A 19,575-nucleotide genomic window follows, 5' to 3' on the forward strand; every position below is an offset into this window, starting at 1 on the left:
GGATATATATTGGTCAACATATATGTATATTGTTTGTCATACAAAGAGTGTACATAGTCAGATATGAAACAGGGAGGTTAGAGTCTATGAAGCTACTGTCAGAAAGTCTCAGAATTTTAGCATCTAGAAAACAGTCTCTTTTTTCATTGTGTTTCAGTTTTTTATGGTGGATGACCTTCCCACCAATGGCCGGGGATCAAAACAATTTCAACACAATGAAGTTAATAAATTTCTTCTGAATACATCAAAGCAGACTTCTTTATATGGTTGGTTGATTAACATCTCTCTTCTAAATATTTCTTGTGACAGATTTGTCAGATGCCACAGGGATATAGTGGTCCAATCACATTAGGAAAGACAATTTGAGGTGTGAAGCTGATGGAGAAAATGAATACCTGCTCCTCCCAAGCAACAGTTGCAGAGCAGGATTTGAGGGTGGAACAAACCAGTGCTCGGTAATGACTGGCAGAGGCGGTGATGATTTTGTGGGACCCTGAATTTCAGTGTGGATGACCTGTGAACTCAAACTGAACCTAAGCCAAAGCTAGAGTTACTGTGTGAGTACTGGGAAAATCACCTGTAACTAGGTCTGATTAAATATTTTGGATTAAATGTCTTTTTCTTGGACGTAAGTTGTTCCTGAAAGCAGGTTGAATTTATTTCTTTTAGCCAAATTTAAACTAAATACATTTTTTTAACTTTATTTTAATTATTTTTATCAGTTCTAACATAAACATTTTGACTTCAGTTTTGAACAGATTTCTATTCAGACATCTACAGAAATTTTATTTTAAAAAGTACTTTCACAAAGTGTGGTGATTTTACCGTGCTAGGCAGCTAACCACCACAACTGCTCTCTCACTCCCCATCCTTAGATGAGGAGGGGAAGAAGTAAAGTAAAGAACAACTCATGGGTTGAGATAGGGATAATTTAATTAAAGGGAAAAATAATAATAATTATTAAGAAAAGATTAATATTAACCAAACAATTTAAGTAAAGGGAAAAAAAAAAAGGGGGGGGGGGGGGGAAGGAAGGGTGAAAGGGAAAAAAAAAATAACAACAAAACAAGTAAAGTCTACATGGAAGTGCAGAGGAAAGAAATTACTCTCTACTTCCCACAAACAAGCGATGCTTGACCATGTCCTTGAAGCAGGACCTCAACGCATGTAGCTGGTGTTCAGGAGGAGGACTGATGTTTTCACAAGAGCCCACCCCTCCCCTCTTCTTCCTGTTTCCACCTCTTATTGCTGAGTATGACATGGTATGGTATGGAATATCCATTTGGTTGGTTTAGGTCAGCTGCCCTGGTGATGTTTTGTTCTCACTGTTTTGCCCACCCCCTAGGAGGGTTACAGAGAGTCCTGATGCCGTGCCAGCACTGCTCAGCAGCAGACACAACACTTGGGTGATACCAGTGCTGTTCTAGCTACAAGTGCAGAGCACAGCACTGTATGGGCTGCTGCAGGGAAAGTTAACATCCCAGCCAGACACAGTACAAAGAGACATGAAACATCTTTTTTTGCCCAGCCCAGCAATATTCTATTATGTCTAAAATTACTTTGCATTGATACATTGTGTTGCAGGCTATAATGTTATCCTGAAATCCTTTAAATTTCTGAATAATCATTTTTGTCTTTAGTGATTCGTAGCTGTTATGTATACTAAGAGATGATTCCTCCAGCAATTAATCAGACAGACTAGTCTACCATAGTAATCTTGACCTACAGTCTTGACGGAAATCTGGGAAACACAAACATTTCATGAATTCTGATTTAACTCAAATTACAACTTTCATCTCTCTTACCAAGTATAAACATTTAAAGATAAACAAAGAAACAAACAAACAAACAAAAAAAAAACTGTCATAGCAAATTAATTTTCCTGGTGATGTGAGGAAAAGGATTAAAAGGATTGAACATGTATACGGGGAAAAAAATCACTATTTGAGATACAAGCAAAGAAGGTGCTACAACTGTGAGAAGTGACCACAAAATAAGTTTTCTACATTTGATATTGAGCAATAGGAAAAAATATTCAAATGAGGAGTGCCGAGATTTTAAGACTGTAGGGCAGGTATCTGCAAAAGACTTAGGGGGGGAAAAAGAAAAAAAGCCACATCTGCATCCTAAACTATGGAGGAGCAAGAGTTATCTCAATACTAAGTAGATTTTATGCATTTGTAGTGTGATATATTTTATTTGGATATGATTGAAGGAAATACTACTGATGATGTTTTTTTGTTGTTGTTGTTGTGTTGTTTTGTTTTTTAAGATTTGTGGGCAAAACTTACAAATATCTCTCTCAAAGATTTCACAATTTAAATCCTCAATATTTGCCAGTCTATTCATTCATGAGTAATGTTACATATATGAACCAATCACCTTGAACTCAGTGAAACTAAGCACACATCAGCTTTTGCTGGGTTACAGTCCACACAAGCAAGGATATGAAAAAATGGGGGGGAGAGCAAAAATGCTGAGTATAGGAAATCTATGTAGTGAATGCTATGAGGAAGCTAAGCTGAACTGAGCAGCGCTGTACCTCAAATTACACACGAAGAAATGTATGTTTTTCTTTTGTCTATTAGAATCTTTGATTGCTTCTGACTAATCCTTTCCTATGTGTTCTTTCCTTTCCAGTTTAGTCCATGTTGTGTTACCACAAGTAGAAAAGTGTCATTTCATGTGCTTTTGCTGCAGTGAACCAGAGCAAAGCCTTTGTTTTCATAACATGTTAAGCTGTATTCTTTAAATTCTTCATTGATTCTATTAAGCTTTAAAAACAATGCCTTCTCTCTCCCTCCTCCCCCCCCCCCCCCCACCCTTGGAAAAAAAGCAAAGGAAGAAAAATCCACCCCAGTTCCCCTAGGCAGTGATTGGGAGTGACTAGCAGACTCTCCTCAGAAGAGACCCCAAGATCCTAACAGCAAGGGTTGCTGCAAGTCAGGATGGAGGCTTATTTACAGAGCTATGGAGCTCTGTAAAAGACTCCAGGACTGCAAAGATAGGAGGTACTGTGGAGCACTAGGGTGGCATTTGTGCAGAGCTGCATGGCAGATTGGGGTGAGAAAGAGGAGGGAGCTCAGCACAGGTCAGAAAGGAGGTCTTGGCAGAGCCTTTTGGGAGCCCCAGAACTGGAGTAGCAAAGGGCGTCAAAGGTCAGGACTGAGGTGTTTTGCCAGCATTGCACAGAGGCCCAGGACTACAATAACAGGAGGTGAAGCAGGTCATTGGCATTGGCAGGGATGCATGGGAGAAAGTTGTGCAGTAGAGCCTGCCTTGCTTTAGCTGAAATGCTGCTACTCCTACTCTTTAACGAGTGCTGTATTTATCCCTAAACACAGAAAATATTTCTTTTCTAAAGCCTACTCCTCTGTAGTCATAAAATGTCATTCTACGTATGGGAGGGAGGTGATATCACAGACACAACAGTGTCACAACAGTGATCATATTTTTGTACTGTTAAACAATTACTGATTTGAAAAGCAAAGCAAAACTGAGTTTTCAAAGGATCTTGGGAGGTTTACGTTTACCAAACTCCCAGGCTAAAGAGACTCCACAAAGTCTGCAGAGAACAGCAGAAGAAGTCACAGTGTAAAATCCCTTGGGGCTCAAAGAAATAGCTCATAAACAGACTGAGGTCTTGGGTATCAGACTGTAATCTGCTAACTCTTACAATAATGCATTTGCACTACTCATGAGAACAGTATGACTAGGTCTAGAGCTGGTTAAATTGTTTCTCTTTTTTCTTTTCTTTTCTTTTCTTTTCTTTTCTTTTCTTTTCTTTTCTTTTCTTTTCTTTTCTTTTCTTTTCTTTTCTTTTCTTTTCTTTTCTCTTTTCTTTTCCTTTCTTTTCCTTTCTTTTTCTTTTTCTTTTTCTTTTTCTTTTTCTTTTTCTTTTTCTTTTTCTTTTTCTTTTTCTTTTTCTTTTTCTTTTTCTTTTTCTTTTTCTTTTTCCTTTTCTTTTTCTTTTTCTTTTCCTTTTCCTTTTCCTTTTCCTTTTTCTTTTTCTTTTTCTTTTTCTTTTTCTTTTTCTTTTTCTTTTTCTTTTTCTTTTTCTTTTTCTTTTTCTTTTCTCCTTTCCCCCCCTTCCACTGAGAAAAAACAATTTGGGAAATACTCAGATTTTGTAGTAAACTCTCCTAGACAGTGTTTAGCTTGATCCCTTCTATTGTACAGTAGGGAACATGTTTACCATGCTTCATTTTGTTTCATATGATTAATAAAGAATGAAAAAGAACTGCAATTTCACAGTAGGTGCATGTCTACCAAAAACAAGATATTTTACTAGGCATTAAGTATTTACAAGGTATTATTTAATTTTCCATTAAGGAGTAGAGAGCATGTTGTTGTATTCTGTCATACTTAAATTGCTGCAATCCAAGTTTTAATAGTCACATTAAATATCTTGTGAGGAAACTGCTATAAGAATATATCATAAATATTAATATAGTAATATCATCAGAGCTGTGAGAAGACGCATAAGGGGGTTCCAGGTGCTGTAACAATACTCAGTATTGTGATATACAAGGCCCTGTAGAAATAATTTAACTGAGGCAACAACTAAAGAAATAAGGTCATCTTGTAGGTATTCCTTGAAGGACTTTAAATGATCCTTTCTATCTAGAAATGTGAGGGGCAAGGTGCTCCAGAAGTAGGATTTTTTTTTAAGGCATAACCATATGTCAAAAGTAGACCACTTATTTTAGAAGTTCTCCTGTTGCAGCTCTTTAATACATATTCTTCATAGTCCACTTTGCTGTAGCTTCTTATTCATTGAAATGCTTACAGCCTCTTCATCTCTCATTGCTTGAACCATGTGATAAACTTCTGATGTTCTTGCTTCTGCTTTCCTGCACACTTCAGTGCAAATTCCTTCACATTCAAGTGAATAACATAAATAACTTCTCTTCTGGCTTTTTCTGCCTTTTCCATCTTTGCTTATTTCTATTTACATAAACAACTCCTTTTGCATGGTCTTCCTGTGCTTCTTTCCAGACTGGGAACCTCTGCTCTATACCACCAAGCTCCGATCCTCCTCTGTGCACTACATTCATCCAGATCTCTGCTTCTCAGAATCCCTCTGGTGATAACTCACATCAATAAAAATGTCATATACCTTTTACCCATTACTGGATCTAATCTAAAGAGGTATGAACCATACAGATTTATTCTGCAGACTGTTTGATATCTGAGCTCTGTTGTTACAAAGAATATGGGAGTCTTTCTCTTTTGCCAGTGCCAATCCTATACTCATGATAGGAATGCTGAAGCATAGCTTGACAGTCGTACAAACAAACATGACTTCAGACTATGTGACAGGTGAGATTGGGTTGCAGTAACCAGTACAGAATCTCTCACAAGAGTGCAGATGTCAATGAATGGAGGTAATGGAAACTTCCACACCCAGAAGACTGATCTGTGGGGGTTGGCACAGAGGGGGGACAAAATGAGCTGGAGAACTGAAACTGGCAGTTCCTTAGACTGCTCACCTTTCTCTCAAAGGAAGGCCTGAATTTGGAAGTGTGTAAGAGCAAAAAGGGGACAATATCTGATTGAAAGTAATATTGACAATTTTGAAAGTGGAACGTTGGCATATTCTTCTCATGGTATATTAGATCTCATCTCTTCAGGGAACACCTGGAGGTGTTCAAGACCAGGTTGGATGAGAACTTGGACAACCTGATCTAGTGAATGGCATCCCTGCCCATGAGAGGGAGGTTGAAACCAGATGGTCTTTAAGATCCTTTCCAACCCAAGCAATTCTACAATTCTATGATTTGTAATCACCAGATTCTCTTTCTCAGGTTCATTTACAAATGCTGTAAAATACCAATTGATAAACACAATAGAAATATTAAGTCTCTCTGTGTTTTAACATGGAAAATAGTGTAATAGGTTACAAACACATTTTCCTTCAATTGTTTGTGTTTGCCCCTACAGCATCGTTTATTGTGGTCTCTGTTCAGAAGAAAACAGCTGACAAAATTAGTCAGTTTTCTTTGTAATTTTTCATCATCCGTTTTAACTATAGTAAAAGCTACAGGGGCATCCTTTAATTCCCTGATTCTCTAGGCAAAGAATACAATTAAACACAGTTTTAGCACCAGCACCTCCATCCATTTTCAGCATAACGCTCAACTGCATACTTAAATAAATTGCTTTGCTGAGTAACAAAGAGGTTATTCTTATCCTTAAAAGTGCTTTGCTGAGCTACATGCTATATCTCTGGGCTATAGCTGGCCCCCACAGTACAGATATCAACAGATTCTTCACTTTTTTAGCAGATCTGAAATGAAAACAGTAGAATGCAAACATACGTATAACAGGAAATAGTATAGCGTGTAGATAACTCATGCAAACTAAAACAAAGACAAGGCAACTGTGTGTAACTGCATGGTCAATCACAAACATTTTTCCTGTGGTTCCACTCTGAAGAGAGGAAAAAAAATACAACTATGGACAGTGTTACTGCACAGTTGTCAGATTGTTATAGAACCACAACTCTGTCAGGCTGAGATTTTTTAAAAAGTAATAACAAACAAATAAACAAAAAGGCTGATATGCAGTAAAATAAGGCCATATATTATACATCACATGGTAGTTTTTCTCAAACCTATAATTGGAACTGGTAACATTTCATAAACTTTTTATATCCTTTCCTATATTTAACAAGCAAGTTCTGTAATAAAACTACTTAACACCGTTGAAATTATGCATCTCAGTACAGCGTTGATCATCAGAACCATTCCACAGTTAAAACATTCACATCAAGAAGGTATGTCTTTAAAAAATAGAAAATATTTATGAATATACAGGATCATTTACTTTATTTATGTCTTTATTTATTCATTTATTTTATCTCAGAAGGTTTTTATTCATATGAGTATATAAGGAATCTAGTTATGGGGTTTAGTTCTTTATCCATCAAACATTAATCCAGGTCTGCAAGAACTCCTCTTGAAAGCAATTATATTATTCATGCGCATGAAACTGGGTGTGAGCAGGTCTGGGCCTGAATAAGTGACTCCACATGATATATTTGTCTCTAGAAGCTGTCTCCCTTTTTCCTTTGTAGGTACATTTTTACACTATGTAATAGTTCAGTAAAGTAGTTCAAACATGGAATGGCAAAGAAAAATCTCTGCAAACACAAATAAAATTGAATCACTACTAAGAGGTACATAACTGATTAACAATGGCAAAATAGTAAGCATCAGGGCTATATTTCAGAAGTCAGAGTTTATCATGACTTGCATGGACCAGCTCTGCAGAGCATGAGCCTGGGGAGGGAGTGAGTTAATGGCTCTTCTTCTCGCCTTCATGGTGTATGTGTAAGATACCCATCTGTGCAGGCCATACTAATATTGTGCTTAATTTCAACTCTGACATGTACACTGCTGACAAGTTCTGGCAGAGTTGTAGAAAGGGACTCTTGAGCAACCTGTGTTAGTAAACATCCATATCTCCTTCATCTTTAAAATTTATTAATAAAAATAAAGTCCTAAGCAGGTTCTTAAATTTGACTGTTAAGGGTTTGATATATTTAAAAAAAATCTCAATACTTCAAATTAGTTTTCCTCTTTGCAGGCATTCAAAAATTGACAAATCAAATTAATCAGTTCTCCTTTTCTTTATTCTCCCTGATTTTCCCTTTCTATTAGCAAGTTTAACACAGCCAGCTGCTTACTTCCATATCTTTACAGAAGAATATTTCTTTACATCTATTCACTAAACTAACTAACTAACTAAATAAATAAATCATGGTATAGACGATGATGTCCTTTAACTGATTTCTTACAGCTCACATGTTTGGACCCAGTTCAGTAAAATGTGGCAATAAGGACTGAAAATCACTACAGGGAAAAAAAAAAAAAAAGTTTAATTTCCACCTGTAACAGAACTCCTCACTCTGTTCATTAATTCATTAATGACAAACGGAAATGGTGCAATCATTACAACACATCACTCACTGGACCTCTGATATAATATAAACCCTTGGAATGATAGCAGCTGTTTCTTTTTCATTCCAAAGTTCAGAATGGTTGTGCAAAAAAAGGTATTTAAAATTGATCAATATAACTACAAGAGCTGGTGAGACTGCTCAGGATATTAGCAGTCTTTAATGTTTGATCCAATGAGGCAAAACTTTTATGCTAAATATCACCATTCCTAGATTCCATATGGAAAATTTATAAGCTGTTTGTTTTGTGGGGATAGAGAATTTCAACCATCTATATATTGTGCTTTATTCTTTTCCCTTTTTCTTCCCTATTTCAACCCCGTCCCAAGTATATTAGCTCAAGAGAGCATAAATCAGCATTTGCTCATTTTCCTGGATCTTCTGCAGTGCCCCAGAGATCCTAGATATCATTATGCATCCACGTGTACTGGTTCTATTCCTTCCAAACCCTGCACATATACAGGACATGAATTTCCTTTCTATAATACTTTGCTCTGAAAGGAGTTAATACAAGCTGAAAGGAGTTAAAAACTAATTTGTGCCTTTGACTTTTTTGGTATCAAGCTCAGGTCTGGGAACAGGCATGCAGCATGCAGGCAGGCTATTCTTGTAATTAATTAATTGCTTTTGCTGGCTGGTCTGAGAATCTGTTCTTTGTCCTGTATATCTGATAATGTCATGACTTTAAGATTCTTTATAGCCATAATAACTAATGTACCTTAATGCATTTGTATTGTGGAATCTTCAGATGGGTTCCAAGCTGTGGTCTTATTAACAGAAACCAGAACAGGGTGGAAGCAGACTTCCTGATAACCACACATTCAAGGCCTCTCATTCTGACTCTTCTCCTTCCCTTCTTCTATGACTTCTCCCACTCCACTCACAACACAGCCACATAGTAGTCATCCTTTCTTACAGGAACAAACATCTTGCATTTCCTAAACTGTTCCTTCTAATCTCACAATTTACACTTGCCAAAATGCCATATTTATAAACACAAAGTCCAGCATCTCAGATTCTCAGCACGTGTGGCTCAGAAGTTCCTCAGATCCCAAGCAAATATTCACTTTACAGGTGCATCCAAACACACATGCTGTGCAGATAGTTTTGGCATGTCCAATAACTCTTTTGAGCACTGGAGGTATCAGATTTTCTTTATGTATACTGGAGTCCCTTGCAATGCTTACAAATTAAATCCTGCAGGTTTGCTGTATGTGAAACTCAATGTGCCTAGACAGTGTAGCACATGCACTGATATTTCTTTCTAGGAGTCTGGATGAATATAACAATGAGAAATAGAAAAAGAGAATAGAAAATGTCTCTGCTTGAGAAAGAACAAAGGTGATAAAGAACAGCTTTGTTCAATCCTGTCATGGCAAGACCGTCAAGTTTGCTCCTTTACAAGTGACTTTTGGTACTATAGGCAGCTATTCAATCCATAGATGTCACTTTAGATATCTGATCATCAACTAGAGTTGACACTTAAACTGTCTTGACCTGTGGAGATGTGTGCCAATAAGATGTTAGCCAATAATTTGCAAGATCATCCATAAGCACAATGAAAAGTCTTCATTATTACCCTCTTCCAGTTTAAACAGATGTGAAGGACAGCAAGGGAAAACATACATTGCAAACATTCCACATGAACAGAGTAGGGGTGTAAGAATAGTGATTTCCATTGAAGACTTACAATGCAGTTTCACAGAACTAATAAATCAGAAGAATCAAAATAAAGTTAAAAGGTTGTAAAAGGGAGCCAGGACTCATGCTGGTCTTGTAAAAGTGAACAAGATGATGGGATGAAGCAGGATGGGGTTTTAAGCAAGTAATCTTTTGTCAGCAAAAGCAGAGAATGCCATCATCAGAATGGCAGCCAGATGTTGTTAACACTTATAATTAACAGCTTTTAAAAGGTTGGAGAAATCTAATACTATTTTTAATAAAGCAGATTACTTTTACATTCAAAGGTTTCATAATAACAAATTAGCAAATAAGTGCTAATAGTTTTTCATGTCTGCACGTCAGAGTGAGAAAATCAGTCAGAAATGAGTTGCATTTTTCCTCTTCTCATTTAAAAGAAGTGATATTTTGACTTGTAAAGAGCCGAGTGCAGTTCACGTGCTTAGTTTCCTCTGTGCTTCACATAAAAACAGGAAAAGCCAGTCTTTTGGCTGTGCTTCTTTTTATTGTTGGTTGTTTGACATGTTTTTCTATTACAATTCACAGCAGGGAGCATTTATCTCCGTTATGAAAACCAGTTGGCCCATTGTTAGGAAAGAAAGCTGCACTTCCACAATAGGAAGTCAAGTGTCTCTACAGTGTCGTAGGAGGGCATTCTGTAGCTGAAGTCAACATGTGTCAGTGCTAGGAGACTACACGTAGCATTGGAGCACTGGTGCGCCTGTCTTTGATTAGAACAAACAAGCTTCCCCTTGCACACGTTGGGAATTGGTAGCGTGCAAAGTGGGCAATGGCAAATCCCACTTCCTGCCCATTAGAGGTGGGGGGAAGGTTTTGATGACAATGCCTTTTGTACAAGATTAGCAAGCAGAAGCTGTGAAGTAGCTTTCTTTCTTTTCCTGATTTTGATTATTCTGAAGGAGCTACTCAGCTACCCTCTGAAAAAATACCGGCTGTATTCACCTTAAAAATATAACTGCAGTTAGAAATAAAGTATTGTTTCCAGTTGTGTTTTATTCACAAGAGAGATCTCTCTCTCTCTTTTTTTTTCTTTCTCTCTCTTTTTTTTTTTATATGGCCCTAATATTTGAGAGGTCACTTTTTTTTTGTTTGTTTGTTTTTTAATGCAAATTCCTGAAATGCTCATATTCAATGGTTCCCAATTACTCATGTGGGCATTTTTTAGAGTTTAACAAGTTCAGCAAACTTGGTATATATGATAAACCCAAAGGTGTAAACACGACAGTTCAAAATTAACCCATTGGCTGATTTACTTCTACCAGTCAGTCTTCTGGGCAGTGCATGGGTAACATTATGTATTGGAGAAGAGCAGCTAGTTATATTTGGTCCTGATTGAATATATATGACTTAACCTGTCTTGAACAAAGAATAAAATTTGTCTTAAATATCATACAAATAATTAATCAAGGACAGAAAGCTCAAGTTTTGTGATATATTAAAATGGGATTGAATAAGTACTCAATAACTATTTTTTCAGCAAAATTCACATTTGAAGTCAAACTTTGTGTTTGAACAATGCTGTTGTCAGAATCTGAGTAATAATAAGGAAAGATAGGTCTTAATGTTTATGCATATTTTATGACTTGGTTGTATATCTGGTAATGTTTTAAATACGTAATTTAATTACTTTTTTAAGTCTTTAAATTATAGTGTGTTGGGTAGTTGTGGTTTATTTATTTATTGGATTAATCAAATTATTGTGTAATCCTGTATTTATTATTATTAATATTTCTCTTGGATGAATATTTGTTATTATACATGGGTTACAAGCTAATAACAATAGCTTTAGGAGTAGAAAACCAAACAAAGATAAAACAACTGAATTCTCACCCTTTAAACTGCTAGTATAATGCTGGGTTTTGTGAACTTACCTTTTGGGCTGAGTTTGACCTTTGTAAACTATACAAAGGCAGGAGACCAGACTCAAGTGTTCATATTCTAACAGCCTTGTGTGCTGTAATTTTGTCAGTGGATACCAAACAATTGTTTTAGTGCAAGATACAGTAACTTAATGTGCTGTTAGCTGCCTTTGAAGTTCACATTGTTCCCTATTGCTTTTGTTCTTTTATTAAGACCTTAGAAATTTTGCATACTAGATTAAATCTGTGGGAAAAAATACTTATACCAAGAGATCTTGCTAAGATGAAAAGATCACAGAATGCTTGTCAATTCTGTCTTATGTAAATACAGACAAAACCATGGTACAAGAAAAATAATTGGCTCTAATGAAAAAATACAAGGCAAACAAAATCGAACTAGTGGGGTGTTTTTCAGTTTGTTTCCCTAAGATTTTGGAATTCCATATAGCAAAGAATACAAACTTCTTCATCAAACTATATTGAGTACAAAGTATTTCAGGATAGATTTCCTCTGTATTATAGTTATTTTCATCTGAAATTATGCAGAATTTAGTCTACAGGTATATTATCTAACAGTATTAAGAGCTACAGATATTCAGCATTTCAGATGTTCCTTCATGTACACTCAATTATAGAAAATAATACATTTTTGTAGCTTTTACCTGATTTACAGCTTTTTTTTGAACATTTAAAGCCCTGTTAATAGTGTAGTTTCTACACGGTTTCTTCTTTATAACACTTACGTTGAGATAGAAGTGAATAATGTTATTGGCAAAAGTACTTCTGCCCATAACTCTCTGAATCAAAACAGGTGTCTAGGATCCTAGAAATCTTTAGAATATTTAGATGTTAAAGTTGTATTTGGGGATTGTATCAACAAACCAAACAAACATACTTTAAGTCTAAAATTTTAAGATCTAGCTCTGTTGATCAGTGTGGTATAATCAATAGAAGTGTTCAGAGCTTTCTAGAAGAAACTCATTCCCTGGATAAAAGAATAAATTCATTCACATTTCAGAAGCAAGATCAAAGTGATTTTTCTGCCTTGCTAAGTTTGCATCCATTAGCAGAGGTTACTTCTAAAGAGCAAATACTTGCCTTTGAAATGGAGTAGAATGCCCCAGGTATAGTGTTCAAAAACATTCCCATAAATACCAAAGATAACATCCTTTGCCTCTCATTTCAAGTGATGCTAGTTTGTATGGTAAATCGTATCATCCCACAATATATTTTAGGAAGAAGGTATAAATATTTCCATCAAGGCCACTTGATCTATTTCCTTACTATCTGCTACCTCCTTCTGAGACTGTTTTTTTTAACTTGGCATGAAAAAATAAATAAATGTTTCTCTATTCATCAGTAGATTCTTCCTTCTTCTTAGAAGCATCCCTGTGAAGGAGCTAAAAATTCTGCTGGAATGAATGAACAATAAAATTCTCATGGACTTCAGCAGATGAGTTCATGCAGGGTTGAAGCAAGAACCTGTTTTAAAAAGACATCCAGATAACGGGGAAAAGTCATTACAGTATTTCAGTAAGGCTTGACAAATAAAAAGGATACTGTTGAAGACAAGCTTTAATAAAAAGAAAAAAAAAAAAGTTATTGGTGTCAATATGATAAGCAGCAGGGTGAAATTCCACAGATAGACAGCATCACTGAAAAGTCTTTTCTACCTTTCAAATCTGGTAAACATCTCTCTTTTTTGAACACAAAACAAAACACAAAATATGTAACAAAAATCTGCTATAACAGGCTAACTTTAGGCCCCTTTAACATACCCAGAGTTGATCTTCAGCCTTCAGTTTTTGCAGTAGTTCACCAACATATGTTCTCACTGTTGTTTTGGTCTGCTGTAACAATTATTCATTAGAATTGACTGCACTTTTAAATAAAAGATTCAGTAAAGCTTCTCACAAGTAAATCTAATCCCTGTCATATTTGCCTAATTTGGTTACATTTTCATTGTCACTCTTGTTATTTTTTGTAATTCAATAACATGTATAGATGTCATATAAGATCAGGGGCTTGCTGTGCTAGTCATTTTATAAATGGAGAATATGAGACAGTCCCTATCCCTTAAGTACCCCTAGTCTAAATAGACACAGTAGAAAAGGAAGCAGAAGCATGAAGTACTAAAGTGATTTTGCCTGAGGTCACACAACAGTTCATTACTAGGTTGGGGTAAAGAAGCTGGTCTTTTGCTGCCCTTCCAACATCTCTTACCAACGCATCTCAGGTGGTGATTGAATTTTTCTTAAATATTTACAGTTGTGATGTTGCATGTATTTAGGTTTGTGGGTTGGAGATTTGCTTGCCACAAAGCTGGTCCCTGATCTTTTATGTTAACATTAATACCTTTAAAAGTGACATTAGTTTTGGCATAAAAATAGAGCATCATCGAGAGGGAAGATGGATTTTGTAAGTTATAAGAAACATCATTTTGTGAATGAGAAAGTTTTGCCACTGTTGTTGAACGGTTTTCAGATAGTGCTGCTAAATGAGCTCTTCCTCCTTCTATCCTTGTAAACTCACTGCATACAAGCATGGTCAGTAGTGCATTTTGGTCAGGAAAAAGAGCTGACTGTTTTAGGATGAGATGGATTGTGACAGGCCTGAATGTATATAAATTGGAGTGTTAACTAAAGTCACTTGCATTACCTGATTTTGAACCATCTTCAATATTCCCTAGCATCTCCAGTAACATTATTTCTTTATGGGTACAGTTTTTTGGCTAGTTTGTTGGCTCTCTAGAAGAATTCTAATCAAGAATTAAGGAAAGTACGACTGAGATCATCTAGTGTTTCACTGTAATATTGCATGGAGTATAATTTTGAATATGTCTATTTAACTGTGTTTGTCAGCTCATTTATGTGACATAGGAATACAGTTTGCCTCTTGTATTACTGTTACCAGCTAACAGATTTTGTACCAAAGATTTTCAAAATTTAGGAACCTGACCTAACTTTGGCATTAGCCCTATACTAACAAGGGATTGAACTATGCTTCCAATCTGGATGAGTGTACAGTTCTCTTTTTAATGGTGACTTAGCCACTTCATTCTCACACATCTTTCATAGCTGTGGCAGAACATTGTCTAATTCTGATGTAGTTTTATGTTAATAACTCATTTAACACAGCGACTGCAAGCAGTTTAGCCCGCATTTTCACTTTGCCCTTTTTATCTGTAAAGAATACCTGAGAGATGCAAACTCAATGTACGTCCTTGAACTTCACTTGCAGAGTAGACCAACTACTCTTTATTCTTTGACACTTTAGAGAAAGCACTGAGATTGCTCACATTTCTAAGTTCTGGTAGGCTAACTAATGTGCTTCAGCTTGTATTTCTGTGGACTTGAAATCATGTTGTGTTTTTCTCTTACCATAGCATAAGTCTCATTCCTATGTAACAGATAGACCTTACAAATAAGCCTTACATAGAAGGAACAAGGCATGCTGTCTTCTAAGTGTGGTCTTCCCTAGTACCCTGCTTATTAGATGGTGCTGGCATAGCAGCTTCCCGTGTACTCAGTAAGTTTTCCAATGAAAACTTCAGATCTTTAGAAACACTTCAGTCACTGCTTGTGTTTTCTGTTTTTTCCTCTCTCATTCTTTATTACCCTGTAAGTTTGCATGAAAATTAAACCTTTTTTATCTGAAGAGTTCATCTTACTCTAGTGACCCTTCCCCACCTGAAGGCCTTAATCGTGTCCATAATAGCTGTTTGTTCAGTCTCACATAGAGGATTATGGCTTCAGGTGGGCAACAAGCAGTGGGAGCAGATGGAATCCCAGGAAACAAAGATACCATTCTCATGCAAATCCATCTCCAAAACAGAGAAAAGAAAATATATTCAATGCAAACACTCCTTTAGTGAAACCTTATGATCAAGAAGTCAAAGGCACAAAAGTCAGAAGTTTCAGCAGTAGGGTTTCCACAGCAACTCTAAACTTGGCTGTCTTGTTGCATTTTTCATGACACTTTTAGCTTTTGTGTCTATCTTCTATCCTGAATTGCTACTGTGGATCTGACCCTTAATGTCTGAGAAAGTTAGAAGTTTGGATTCTAAGTATCTGACAAAAATTCATCTCCATTGAGCACCATGGTCAAACTATGAGCATATGTATATAAAAAAAAGCTGAACTTAAGTTTCTTTGGGAACCTAGTTTATCTATCTGACTTCTGCAGCACTAAAACACATCTATAATCATGGTGCATGAATAGAAAGCTTTTGTACTACATTTTGTTTTCATTGTCTTTGGCTTTTTATATAGTGGGAAAGTATATTGTCTGTAGTTCCTTGCAACTCCTTTTGTTGTTAGTTTGTGTTCAGCTTCTTGGACAAAAGTAAGGCCTTTGAGGGCAAAGGAAACGTGAAGTAGCCAAGATCACTGAAAAGTTGTACAGACATTTATCTGAATTGCTAGCCTAATTGTCAATTTGGTACAAAGTTTACTTGTACGCTGAATTTCCCATATGAGTATTCATTCAGACTTCTAAAAAACATTTTCCAATTTTCTTGAAGCTGACTCTAGTGTACTAACGTGTATACAAAGGCACATTTTGCTTGTTTCACATTTTCCTTCAGAGTCAAAGCTAGTTAGTAGTTGAAAAATGTGGCTAGTCCATCTACAGGTGTTTCAGTCTCCCACCTTTGTTAGTTAATCTAGGCAGTTAGTTTTCCTGCCACTTTCTTCAGTTGTAAGAATAGCCAGTCTATTTTTTTTAGGATTATTATAATGGCTGTGCAGTGACAAAGATTTTAAATGAAGAAAATAACTAATAAGTGTGACGATATTTTGCTATACTATATTTTCTTTACATAAAAACAGTAAAACCAGTGATCATCTGAATTTTGTTGAAAAAGGGTTGTTCAACCCCATTCTCAAGGTCTCCAGTCTCCTGTCAGAAACACATCCCCACTCTGTATTTCCCAGGGGCATAAATACAACAATACAAACAAAAGAATGAACAAAATTCCCTAACATCTATTTGGGGTGTGTGTGTGTGTGTGTACAAGAATTGGCTAGCCTTCATGTTGCTCATATCAGAAGTGGTTAAACACTTATTGCTGAATATATCATGGTCTTCTCTCTTTCTTAGCTGTAATGCTTAACAGAGGACTTCATGTAGAGATCTGCTTATTTAGATAACTGCCACAAAACTGGGCAATATAAGTGTGATTGCTGGTGTGATTTAAATCTGCTTTTTGGGGAACTACTGAGGTGACCTTTAGATTACTGTGTTTAGAGGTTATACATGAACCACAAGAAAATAGACTATAACTCTGAAAAGAAGAACAAAAAGATGACCCCTCAAAAACAAATAAACAAAAAAAGTAGAAATTACATGAGCCCAATATACATTGAGTTGTTGGTTGTTGCTGACATGTGAATGGGAGGAAGAAAAAGTATTTCAACTGTTTCAATCTGATGGGCAACATGCTAACATTGCAAATGGGAAAAGTATTAGAGCACATGCGAAGATTTCATGAGGATTAGTAAATTTCTGGTGTAAATTCACAGACTTCAGTCTATGCCCACAGGCCATGAATGTCTCTGTGCTGTTCCCCTGGCACCCATTATCTGGAACATCCATTCACCACTGGCTGGTTACATAGCATCTGACCCACTGATTCTCCTGAAGGGAGGAAGCAGGCAGATGTGAGGTATTTCTGCAGAGGAGACTAGGGACTGAGCTTTGGCAACTTGCATTTGGAGGTGGTAGATGCCCGTGAATGAGAGGTGGGGAGCAGGAGGGTATGGAGGCCAATGAATGAGGGTAGGGAGCAGGAGCTGCAGATGTATGGTGAGAAACATGCTCTTGAGGGAGCTGAGATCCAGCCAAGCAGAACAGCATGCTGCAAGTTAGGTGTGAGGTTTGCTAAAGAGCTGTCTGCAGGTATGCTAAGTATGAGGTAAAATTGAGTGTGAGCTGGTAGTGATTCATGCTCACCTGATGGTAGGTCTTTTGGCAGGGATTTAGAGAAGGAAGAGGGGGAAGAATGGCTTTCAATGAAGGACACACAAACACTCGCCCCATCCAACCACCTAGGAAAACTGTTGATGTTGTGCATATGATTTGGGGGTGTTTGGAACCTTTCTGACATTAAAGGAACTTCTGTGTGAGCAGAACCGGTGGTGCAGAACAGGGCTCTTACTCAGCTACCCAGGAGGCTTCCACGGTGGGTGGTAAGCCATTGGGAGTTGCCAGATGGCTGCCGAGCTTGTGATTAAGGTGTTGGGACACCCGAAGGAGTACATTTGAAAACATATCTTAGACCACACATCATTCTGAGTATGGCATTAACGTTCTGAGTACAGCATTAATTTTCTGGTTTTTGAGGAGTCAAATTTATTAACAATTTATATACTTGAAGCTCTGTGTGCTGGGCAACACACCCTGCTCTCATTATTGTTAATGGCAATAGAAAATTTACACATAACCCCACTATGTACTGCCTAGGCAATTTGCCTTTAACGGTACAAGTTACTAGAAAACAAAATTAAATCATGTAAGTGAGAAAGAAAATGCCTACATCTCAACTTCATTTCACCTTAGACTTCAGTGTTTAAAAAATGTTAAACCACTTGGTATTAATCAAATCAAGATGGCTAAAATTGCCTTTTAGGTATCTGAACTAAAACTCTGTTTTATAGCCTGAAATACTGTTTTTTAGGAAGATAAAGTTATGAGAACCTTTGACTGATCTGTAGTAAAATATTTTACTGCAATTTCATTTGCCTGAACAAATATTTTTAGAACATTAACAGAAATGTATGGCATAAATTTCAAAGCCCATAGTATAATTTCATGTACAAATATTTATATGCATGGACTCAGGGAAGTTAAAAATGTAATGTTTTTATAGAAAATATACAATACAGCGTATACTCACCATACAGTATACATGTATAGTATCTAAAATGGGAGAAGGGAGAAGTTTCTTTCAGTATATTCAGTAAAATATCTTTCACTTAAAATGCTATTGCTACATATTAGCAAAGTAGAAATTCTGTTCTAATAAACCAAGAAACCTGTATATATGTAACTAAGGAGGTGTTGTTGATGGAGATGAGATAGTATCACTGAGATTGCAAGTGCAGGAACTCTGTGTTTTACAGGACATAGCCTTTGCCTTTACTCACTAAATCTTCTGTCCCCCACACAATCCATTCCTCCCTATTGCTTTTCACAGAAACTAGGCATAGGCTGCTATTCATTATGTATTTGATATATATTTGAGGGGAGGTTTGCAATGCAAGTTCATCTTAACTCTGAATCTTTGATTCAAGCCTTGGCCCATCTCCTGTTCACAGGTTTAAAGCATGATCCTGAGTTTAAACACCTATGATCCTCAACCAGAAACTTGCCTGCAGTCCTGTGCTCAGCACAAAGAGATGGGTCCTACCTTACATTGACATGTAATAAATATACACCTAGATGAGTGAGCTTACGGACAGCCAATTCAATTGCCCTCATTCTCAGATCAGTACAGGCTGGTTTCAATGGTAATTTTTCCTCCTTCCCTGCCAAAGGTTACAAGACAGCACTTGATTCACAGATTTCAGATTTGCTAAGTTTTACCTGTGGCTGTTTTTTTTTTTGCTGTTTTGTTTTGTTTTGTTTTGTTTTTTTTTTCCCACAAGGGCCTGTGCTAGCACACGGAGTTACCCAGTTGAAATAATGAGGTAAGGCTGAGGCTGAGCTAACAACTCATGGCTCACCGCTACTGATGGGGGCAGGTCTTGCTGCAGCTGCATACCACTTTCCTCTCTTCTCTACCCATCATGGTATAATATTGTTCTGAGCCAGTTCAGACAGCTGTATCAGCCCAAGAGGAGTCTGACAAAACCCTCCCAGGTCAGTGTATTGAATTACCTTATTGAGCCTGAGGAAATGAGCTGCAACTCTCTGGAGAGAACCAAGAGATGATAGGAAAAGGAAACAAAATGAAATAGTACTGTTGCTTTCTATAGTAGCAATTAAATGTCAGTTTGATTCAGCTGAAAATAAATAAATCACAGAATCACAGAATTTCTAGGTTGGAAGAGA

General features: G+C 36.7%; 1 protein-coding gene across 13 annotated transcripts in view; it reads left to right on the forward strand.

The window, feature by feature from the left end:
- The window catches only part of LOC101792090 (potassium voltage-gated channel subfamily KQT member 1), a 524,294-nt gene that overhangs the window by 262,028 nt on the left and 242,691 nt on the right, over nucleotides 1-19,575 (forward strand). For 7 of the 13 annotated variants that reach the window (XM_038173114.2, XM_038173117.2, XM_038173118.2 and 4 more), the window contains one exon: nucleotides 4,999-5,151. The exons of the other annotated variants lie outside the window; for them this stretch is intronic. In XM_038173114.2, coding sequence (XP_038029042.1) covers nucleotides 4,999-5,151 — 153 coding nt within the window. The remainder of the gene's footprint in view (nucleotides 1-4,998; nucleotides 5,152-19,575) is intronic. 13 annotated transcript variants of the gene reach the window in all.

The sequence above is a fragment of the Anas platyrhynchos genome, chromosome 1, assembly GCF_047663525.1.
Source record: "Anas platyrhynchos isolate ZD024472 breed Pekin duck chromosome 1, IASCAAS_PekinDuck_T2T, whole genome shotgun sequence".
Taxonomy (NCBI): domain Eukaryota; kingdom Metazoa; phylum Chordata; class Aves; order Anseriformes; family Anatidae; genus Anas; species Anas platyrhynchos.